At 47.1% G+C, this 10434-nt stretch overlaps 1 protein-coding gene across 1 annotated transcript; it reads right to left on the bottom strand.

Moving 5' to 3' along the window:
- Positions 1 to 4213: 4213 nt before the first annotated feature.
- On the bottom strand, positions 4214 to 9599 carry LOC135885805 (C->U-editing enzyme APOBEC-1-like). Its single transcript, XM_065413709.1, has 5 exons — positions 9558 to 9599; positions 8207 to 8234; positions 7553 to 7953; positions 6572 to 6687; positions 4214 to 5728 (listed from the first exon to the last, which is right to left on the bottom strand). The coding sequence occupies exons 1-5, from the start codon at positions 9577 to 9579 to the stop codon at positions 5225 to 5227; spliced, it is 1071 nt and encodes a 356-aa protein (XP_065269781.1). The 5' UTR covers positions 9580 to 9599; the 3' UTR covers positions 4214 to 5224.
- Positions 9600 to 10434: the final 835 nt, after the last annotated feature.

Raw genomic sequence — 10434 nt, 5'->3', positions numbered from 1 at the left:
GGCCAGCCCCAGGCTCGGGGGCTCCTTCAGCCGCTTCCAGGGGAAAGACAGCTTTGTCCCTGCCCGGTCCCGCTACGGGGCTCTGCCTCCTTGCGCCCATCCAGCATGTGCCCTGCCCGGGGCCCTGCTGGAGCCATACGCCCTCGCCCACCCAGACTTCTTTACTTCCCAGCGCTTCCTCTCAGTCCCCCCCCGATGCCCTCTTTATCCCAGCTCCCTCTGCATCGGGGCCACCTTTTGCCCTGGGGTGGGCAGCGCGCGCGGCTGGGGCGCTGTGTACGTGCTAATGCCCCCCGCCCCTGTGAAACTTTTTTTTTTTTTTTTGCTCCGCCGCCATTTTTTTTGCTCCGCCCCTCCCCCCGCGTCCCGATATTTCATCCCTGTGATCTGGTCACTCTAGAGAGGGCGGCGAGCCCGCCGCGGCTCCGCTGGTGGCCGGAGCCCTGGGAGGAGGGCGGAGAGCCCGGCCGGCACTCCGCTCTCCCCGGCGTCCAGAGCGCAGGGGGGAGGGCGGCGAGCCCAGTCGCGGCCCGCTCTCCCCGGCGGCCAGAGCGTCGGGGGAGGGCAGCGAGCCCGCTGCGGCTTCACTCTCCCCGGCGTCCAGAGCGCAGGGGGGAGGGCGGCGAGCCAAGTCGCGGCCCGCTCTCCCCAGTGGCCAGAGCGTCGGGGGAGGGCGGCGAGCCCGCTGCAGCTCCACTCTCCCCGGCGGCCGGAGCCGGAGCGCCGCACCGCGCCGCCCCCCTCCAGGTGCCGCCCCAAGCACAAGCTTGGTGGGCTGGTGCCTGGAGCCGGCCCTGCCTGGAAGCATGCCTGTCAATCTGTGTGCTGTTGTGGTGTAAAGATAGGAACACTTCAATGCGCATGCTACACTGATGCACAACCAGTCTGTCAACAAGAGCAAAGTCCAGTCATTAGGTCTCTTCTCACTTTCTGGAGACACTGCTGTGATGAGCATGTGTGTTATTTGATGATGGCATTGTCCACTGTTTTTTGGCTGTGTAGGGACCATGGCCCACTAATCCCACTGAGGTCTTAAAGCCCCTGGGGAAATTCTGTGGGATTAGTGGGCCATTCAGGACATCAGTGGAGATATGCTGCATCTGTGAAGAGGGATAACCTCTCTGCAGTACTTCACCGGCTTCCCTTCCATTCTCTAGGTTCAAGCCTCATTGGGGGAGGGAGGGATTGTGGGAGAAGGAATGGAGCAGAAATTCCCATGATTTACATTAGCATTCAGAGTCTAAGCCTCCTGCAGTGTTAGCAACCTCAGCTCTAGTGCAGTCAGGGGCGGCTCTATGCTTTTTGCCGCCCCAAGCACGACAGTCAGGCGGCCTTCGGCGGCGCGCCTGCGGGCGGTCCACGGTCACACAGATTCGGTGGCGTTTCTGTGGGTGATCTGCCAGTGCTGCGGCTTCGGCGTATCCACCGCCGAATTACGGCAGAAACCGCGGGACCGGCGGACTTCCCGCAAGCACGCAGCCGAAGGCCACCTGACTGCCGCCCTCACAGCGACCGGCAGGCTGCCCCCCGCGGCTTGCCGCCCCAGGCACACACTTACTGCGCTGGTGCCTGGATCCGCCCCTGAGTGCAGTGGAGGGCACTCAGCACTCCATTGGGATCAGGCCCTAATTTATGCAGGAAGGACCCTGAGAGGTGGGAAGAAAGCGGTAACAGGGCCTGCTCCTGCTCCCATTGAGGTCTATCAGGCCTTCTGACCTGGGTTTTCTCCTCTCTACATCCTCTCCATGGCTAAAATTAGAAGGGATGACATGGCCTGTAGCATTCAGCATTTAATGACAAAGACACAGGATTACTGGTAATTAACATAGTAGCCAGAAGCTTCTTCCCAGATCAAAACATCACTTATCAGCACAGAAGACACGAGGATTATGAAATGATTTGTCGGGTGGTTTAACAGAGAGATGGATTTGCTGATCTCATCTCTATGGTGCATCAAGTGGGAGTTTTAGGAGGTTTCCACTTTCATTAAACCATTGTGTACCATGGCATATTATGAATGAATGAAAAAACTGGACCCTGTTCAGCCCTGGCATAAATACATACACTCCTTCTGAGATCAATGGGAGTTCCATGCACTCACGTTAGGGCCAAGTTTGGCTCACGGTATGGAAAATAACAGGGGAATTCACTCCACCCTTATATATTATAGCAAGTTTTTTTAGGCTGTTTCTCAGGGTGTGTCTATTCTGCAATTAGACACCCATGACTGGCCCGTGCCAGCTGACTTGGGCTTATGGGGCTCGGGCTAAGGGGATGTTTAATTGCAGCGTAGACTTCCAGGCTCAGGCTGGGGCCTGGTCTCTAGGACCTTGCAAGGGGGAAGGATCCCAGAGCTCAGGCTGGAGCCCAAGCACAGAAGTCTACGCTACAATGAAACAGTCCTGCAGCCCAAGTCAGCTGGCATGGGACAGTGGCAGGTTTTTCTTTACAATGTAGATGTACCCTTAGTGTTTTATTCTTCCTGAGATGATAGGTTACCAGCAAGGGCAAAGCACATGCAGGTGATTCACAAGCCATGGGGTGTAGAAGCCCTTAGGAAGGGTTTCTTTTGGAGGTAGAAGACAGAGCCCTTAGCAGCCTACCTAACTTTGCAGTTACAACAGTGGAGAGGAACTGGGAGTGGGAGGAGGACAAGGTACCTTCAGAGGGGTGGGAGAGGCTGGTCCAGGAGAGACTATAATGGCCCCAGGTTGAGGGAAGGTAGATCTGGGCATGATATAGGAGCGTTAATTCATACTTGATCAGGATTTGTAGTCCCTAAATGTTGTTCCATGGGGCTGAGGGTCCCTGGGCAGCACAGTGCCAATATTTAACCTGTCCTCTAGAAATGAATTAAACTCTCCCTGTGTAGCCCACTAGGTGTCAGTGTATGGAAAGAATGGCTCCACAGAGACAGATCATGTTCTCAGTAACACCTGGGACGCTCCGGAGTAACTCCCTTGACTTCATAGGCGTTACTGCAGCTTATAACTGCTATAACTGAGATCAGATCTGACCCATTACTTTTCTCTTGGATTTTCTACTCCAACCTTAACTCAGCGTGAATGAAATTCATCCCTGAGCAAAAGCCTAAACACCATGTAAGTCTCACTTAAGATCTGTTTTGAGTGCTTAAGTGGGACTGCAGTGGTGCATAGATCTCATGACAGCCCTCTTGACCAGGGTGAATTACCCCCTGTAACAACAGGCTTGTTGGCCCAAATTCAGTCCGTGGAGTTCCATCTGCTGGGCTCGCAGTTCTAAGTGGTACTGAGTATCTGTGCTGGGGTCAATGAGTGCTGCCGGTGCTCAGCATGTCTTGGGGCCTGGCCCATAGATTGTATCTAGACTGTGAGCTCTTCAGAGTAGGGACTCTGAGACAAATCCTGCTCTTGATTGCACTGGTTTAAATCCACTGATTTCAACTGTTTGACACTGGTGTAGCAGAGAGCCTGATCCAAAGCCCACTGAAAATCAATGGAAGGGCTTCCACTAAGTTCAGAGGGCTTTGGGTTATGCTCAGAGAGAAGAATTTGGCTCAGTGCCTTCACACATGCATGCACCTTGCACAATGTTAGCGCTGTATAAATAAAAATTACAAAATGTAATAATAATTAATCAATACTGCCAGGGTCATTATGAGGACTCAGAAAAATGCACACTCTTAAAAATGACAGCAAAATTAGACAATAAGAGCAGCAGCTCATTAAAATAAATGTTTGATTTATTTTATTCAAAAGGTGACTTCACAAATAAGATGGACAATAAAATCTAGGACCCCCCCAACAGAAAAATAACACTAAAGAATAAGCTTGGAAGAGTAAAGAATCTCCCAGGCCTAGGAATATCAATATGCACCTGTGATGTTCCCCTCTGGTGTTGTCTGGACCAGTGATCTTCTAGGCCACTCCAATCCTTGACTCTGGGAGCCAGCCTTACCCTACTCTGCTGTGAGAACCCCCACTCCTGGGCTGTTCACGCACAACCTCTGCATGTAAGCTGCTCCCAGCTATTTGCAAGCAAATGACACTAGCCAATATCTCCGGTCCCAGTTGCAACCCTAGGAACCTCTGTCTTGCAGTGTCCAGTTATGCCCGCTGGACGCTGCAAGCTTATATGAGTTCGTCAATTTAACAAAGAAATTGATATGTACCAGGCTTGTTATCCCAAGGGGAGCCTCTGACGCACTTCAAACCAAACACACTGCTTCAGGTAGAATAAACAAACAGATTTATTAGCTATAAAGATAGATTTTAAGTGATTATAAGTCAAAGCATAACAAGTCAGATTTGGTCAAATGAAATAAGAGCAAAACGCATTCTAAGCTGATCTTAACACTTTCGATGTCCTTACAAACTTAGACGCTTCTCACCACAGGCTGGCTGGTTACTTTTCAGTCAGGCTCTCCCCTTTGATCAGCGTTTCAGTCGCTTGGTGGTGGTGGTGTCTGTAGATGTAGGTGGAAGAGAGACAGCATGGCAAAATGTCTCTCCCTTTTATCATGTCCTTTCTTTCCTCTTGGCTTTGCCCCCCCCCGCTTCAGAGTCAGGTGAGCATTACCTCATCATAGTCCCAAAGTGACCAAAGGAAGGGAGTGACTCACTCGAGGGTCTAACAGATTCTTTTGTTGCTGCCTAAGCAAGTGTCCATTGTTCCTGTGAGGCTGGGCTGGGTTTGTCCCATCCATGCCCTGATGAGGTGTGGACTGCCTCTCTGTTCTTGGAGAGTTTTTGCCTGGGTTTGTTTTAAGCCCTGATGATACATTTTCAGCCTCATAACTATATACATGAAATTATAACCTATAACCTTACTATAACATTACTGAAACGATTACTATAACATCACTATAACAACCATGCTCGGTGCATCATGAGCCTTCCGAAGACACCCAACATGACAAACTTTGCATTGGATACCACACAATCATTTTATAAAGAAGAACATGGGGGTGTAGGGTGTTCCCCCGAGGTACAGAGCGTCACAGCATCACAAATTATTTCCTCACAAAACTGTTCATAGGAGCAATAAATGTTTAGGATTATTCATAATAAGGGCATTGGCTGAAGTATGTTAAAATGGTTTCCCCTAGTTTACGTAAGTGCAAACTATGAGGGGACTCCCAGGGGTTTATTTCCTATGGAGATCCAAGGGGATCTATTCCAGAGCCTATTACTTTGTTGTTGCTGTTGATTGGCTAATGGTCTAGGCCTGAATCCTGTTGCTGTCACTGATTGGCTGGTAGTGCTGGCCTAAACACAGGTTGCAGATGGTGACTGGTCGTTAGTCCTGGCCCAAACACTAGTGGCTGATGATGACTGGCTGCTGGTCCAGGCCTAAACATTGGCTGTTGCAGGTGATTGGCTATTGGTCCAGGTCCAAACACTAGTGGCTGATGATGACTGACTGCTGGTCCAGGCCTAAACATTGACTGTTGCAGGTGATTGGCGATTGTTCCAGGTCCAAACACTAGTGGCTGATGATGACTGACTGCTGGTCCAGGCCTAAACATTGGCTGTTGCAGGTGATTGGCTATTGATCCAGGCCCAAACACTAGCGGTTGCTGGTGATTGGCCGTTGATTCAGGCCAGTAATGTGATGACTTCACATGACTGGCTTCTGTGCCAACCCTTTGCAGAGGCATTAGGTGACTATATTCTGGTCGAATAAGACTGAAACTCGGAACCTGATTGCTACTTGCCGGCCAGATCTGTAAACTGGCTGCAGAGCCCTGGTGGGAGAGGCGAAATATGAATTTTAAAAATATTTGGAGGTTAACAACTAAACATAATGACTTTAGAATCACTCAAGGATTTAATGGGTAGGGTCCACAATAGGAAATTTCTTTATAAACCTACAACAGGGATCGGCAACCTTTGGCATGCGGCCCACTAGGTAAGCACTCTGGCGGGCCGGGCCAGTTTGTTTACCTGCCGTGTCCGCAGGTTCGGACGATCGCGGCTCCCATTGGCCGCGGTTCGACGTTCCAGGCCAATGGGGGCTGCGGGAAACGGCGCGGGCCAAGGGATGTGCTGGCCACCGCTTCCCACCGCCCCCATTGGCCTGGAGTGGTGAACCGCGGCCAGTGGGAGCCACGATCGGCCGAACCTGCGGACGCAGCAGGTAAACAAAGTGGCCCGGACGACCGGGGGGCTTACCCTGGCGGGCCGCGTGCCAAAGGTTGCCGATCCCTGACCTACAAGCAACTGCAAAATTTCAACAAATGTATGTCAGGCCCATGAGCATTTCACATGTAACGCAGACCCAGCATGTCCAAAGGAACCATAAACACATCGGGCACTGCCCACAAGTTATAGCCCAGCCATGGAACCGTGTCACTCAGAACCAAGGAGAATTCAGGGGAGACCCATGGAATGTTAATGGCCTTATGAACTCATCAGGCACTGACTGCTGTAGCTCAGCCATGGAAATTGGCCGTTCAGAACCAGGAAAGATTTCAAGGGCTTCAGAGGAGATCCATGAAATATCACAGTGGTGCACTCTGGATACCTCATCTGTACATGTCTCTGGATAACTTCTGGATCGAATCTTTTCCTCCCAAAGATCTACTAACCTGAAGGATAAGCTGGAGTTCAAAAGAAAAGAACATTATCCATGGGGTGAGGTGCCAAGGCCAGTAGTCGTCTACATTTTGATGGCTGACAAATGTTCTCCAACAATAGTTGTAAGCTGAGGAAATAGAAATATCCAGGCACATAAATTAAAAGATACGTCAAGAGGCTGTATGCAACTCACTGCTCTATGAGAGGTCAATATGGTTCAAGAAAGATTAAGTTGTTATGTAACTGCTATTAAGACAGCATTCTTTTTTTTTTTTTTTCCTTTTTATTTACTGAGGAAGTTTTAACAGTTTTACAAATCCTTGCCATGTAGATATCAGAGACAAAATAATAGGCATTGTAACAGTGAGCTTTTGTTTAGAGAAACATTATACAGTATTAGAATAACCAGATCTCTTTATTGAACAGAGTGCTACCATATTACAGAGTGAGCAACTTTACAGCACATACACCATGTGGCTAACAAACCGGGCACATCGGTTGAATGTTCATATTCTAAAAAATTGGACAAGTGCGCTGGGGGGTTATGCAGGTGAATGTACTTTGTCAGACTATTGGAAAGCTACAGTTTAGAGCTGAGATAAATGTTGACATTGATAAAAGATGCTGAATTGATGGCACTTGAGAATGAAATTTGCAATTTATCCTCAGAACAGGAACAGGATGGGCCACAGTGAGTGTGAAGGTGTGCCTCTCACGCCCTCCCCACCAGTGTGATTTACCAGGAGACTAGGAATAATAGTGAAAGAAGTTCAATCTCCATGTTGCAGTCAGCCCTTGCCCTCTCAGCTGAGCCTGACAAAGGGGACAATTAATGTTCAATGCAGGGCCGGTGTCTGTGATGAAAATGACTTTTGGTCACTACACACCAGTGTCCCTGTTAAAATCAATGACATAGAAATGAAAAGCTCCATAGCCCAGTCCTCCAAACCTGTTGATTCTTCTACCTTCTTTGAAACCAAATGAATGGTTACCTGAGAGGTCCATGACTCTAATGGTGACTCCATTCATTACCAGGTCACGCAGGCCTAGACGGTTGCTTCTGTCTTCATGCCAAAAGAGCCGCGCTACATACATTTCTAGGTTCACTTTGGGGTATGTCTTCAGGAACTCTACCACAGATTGAGAGCATTTCCAGCAAGGACTCCAGGAGAGGAACCAGGTGATGGAGCAGTGGGTCAAAGGATTGAAAGATCTTTCCCTGAAGGCATTTTCCAGGAAGTTGATTTCAGCATGCTGGGTGCTGGTGTTTCGGCACCAGTTTCTCCATATCTTGGTGCTGTTGCCCCATTTAATTTCATAAAGCAGATAAGTCACCCTGGGAAGTACACTCGGGTCATAAACGTCCTTGAACTCCTTTGGTTGTATCTTCCACCTGAAATATGAACAAGTCACTGTGAAAATGTAATGTCCACCGATGGCACTTTCACTAGCCCCTTCCACATAGCTAAATCCTGGGGCCAAAGAGAGAGACACAGACCCATGGAGACATAGACGGAGGGACAATGGGCGGGGGAGAGATTTGGAATAAAAGTGAATGAGGAAGACTATCTGGAGTCCTCCATCCCACTTTCTGGAACCCTTGATGGAACTGGTCAGGTTTGGGGATATAGAATGGTCATTCTCACCTCTGGATAGTGCAGTCAGTCAAGTGACCTATTAAAAAAGATAATTAGAAAATCATCTATCTTCTGGCAGCAGAAATACAGAGGAAGACAGGAAGAACCAAAATCCCGCAACTCTGCCTTTTTGTGATCACATAAATCAATTGCATGAGTCTCATAATCACCTGGTCTTAACAGACGACCCACATTCAATGCTGCTGAACGGGATGTAATTCTGACATGCCACCTGTTATACTCCTTAGGGATGGGGAAATCTTTCTGAACCCCATTTCCAGTGATCTGTTTAACCCTGCATGTTAAGCCTTTAGTGAAGCATCAAATCCTCTTTATTACCCAAGATACAGTTAGGCCCAGATCCTTAAAGGTATTCAGGCACCTCACTCCAATGGAAATCAGTGGAAGTGAGACAGTCACTGTCAAGGTCCAACTTTCTTAGGTAAACATGTCTAGTTCCCCGAAAATCTAAAAGGGTGACTGTTAGGCCATTTATTTATGCCAAAGATAGCCTACTTAACAATACTTATGCTAACTTGCTTAAGCTAATCATACAGGACACAAGCCTGTAGATTCCTTGCATTACAGCCAAACGTAATAAAGTAATCTAATACAAAATACAATAAATCAAACAAGCATACCAGCAAATAAAGGCAGAATAATGATAAAGCAAGTCAGCAGGCTAGCCCTATGGGCTACAATTGAAACCAGTGAAAATATTTCACTTGACTTCAAAGGACTTTGGATCAGGCCCTATGAACAGACACAGGAGTGGGGTTTTTGCAGCAATATAGATATTTAGTTACACTGATGCAAGTTTTTTAAGCCCATACAGACAGACACAAACACATATGCACAGACACACACAAAAATCAGAACTGTCTGAGGAAAGATGGGCCCAATGGGATGTACTAATTAAAAAAATTGTTGCTTTAACTTTCATAAAACAAGTATGTATATCTACTATAACTTGTAATCTAGACTGCCTCAGCTCTGCTGTATTCTCTCACCTTTTTCTTTGTAAGGTGTACTTGTTTAGTACTTACGTAAGAAAATCATTTACTGTCAGTGATTTTGTTTGTCTTTACTGAAAAGATGGTAACTAAAAACACTGTAGATGTATAAACACACACAGAGAGCGATAAACAGACTGGATTTATCTACCAAATATACATATCTTATATACATAGATCCACAACAGCCATACAGAGGCACATACATGTGTACACTCATACATTCATATAGCCATGAAGACACACAAATGCACATTTATACTGTATGGATATAGTCCCACAAATGCACACTTATATGTATATATTTCAAATGTGTACACACATATGCACTAATGCTGAATCTTTACCTCTGCTCCAGCCAGAAGTCATGGTTTTCCCTAACTACAGCATCCAATGCTGTCTTGTTTTAGTAGTGTACTGTTCTCCCTTTCAGTTTCTATTCCTGATGACAGAAATTTAGGAGATTACAGAAACCAGTAGCACGCAGTTGCCAGCAACTGTTTATTCAGCTCTTCGACGTTAGGCTCTGAGTGATGTGGGGCATAAACCTCAACGCTGATGCACAATTGTTCTTAATAAAACTATTTTAATGTATTCTTATAACATTAGGTTGTTACAAACTTAGCTGCACCTTTACTATATTTGAAAAGCTACTTAAAAGTACTTTGATATTCAGGGGCTTGGAGAATAATAGCTTCTCTATTGATATTTTAGTTTTGTTTTATTAAATGAAGTGTTCAGGCTAATTAAAGAAACTCCTAGTCTATTTCTGCTTTGTCTCAGTAAGACACAGGCACGAACAGCGGAAAGGGGACATCTGTCTCCCCCTCCCCCCCCCAAGGAATGTGAAGAAATTCTTTTTCTGGGCTCAGCCAGGAGCCTCTTCTTTTAACCCTTCTCCCTTTCTAGAGCAAAACGTCAGTTTTAAGCTCATACAAGGAATTCCAGCAGTATTCCTATAAAAAACTGATTCCATGGTTAAACACTCTGAAGTCTTTGTGTCATTAAGAAGCTATGTGACTAAAACAGTGGAAGTCACGTTCCTGAATGGGCATCAAGAGACACAGTTATTAAGATGTGGCCCCTCCATTTCTCATTTCTCTAGACTATAAAATGTAGCAATTTTGGAAATACATGTACTTGTTGCTCACTAACTTGAAACAGCCCTTTCAGCTCGCAGTGACAAATTGGAGTTACCACAGACACCCAGAGGTGTGGCAGAAA

The sequence above is a fragment of the Emys orbicularis genome, chromosome 1 (assembly GCF_028017835.1).
Source record: "Emys orbicularis isolate rEmyOrb1 chromosome 1, rEmyOrb1.hap1, whole genome shotgun sequence".
NCBI lineage: Eukaryota > Metazoa > Chordata > Testudines > Emydidae > Emys > Emys orbicularis.
Note: the sequence above shows the minus strand (reverse complement) of the source record. Positions and strands in the feature narration are given on the sequence as shown.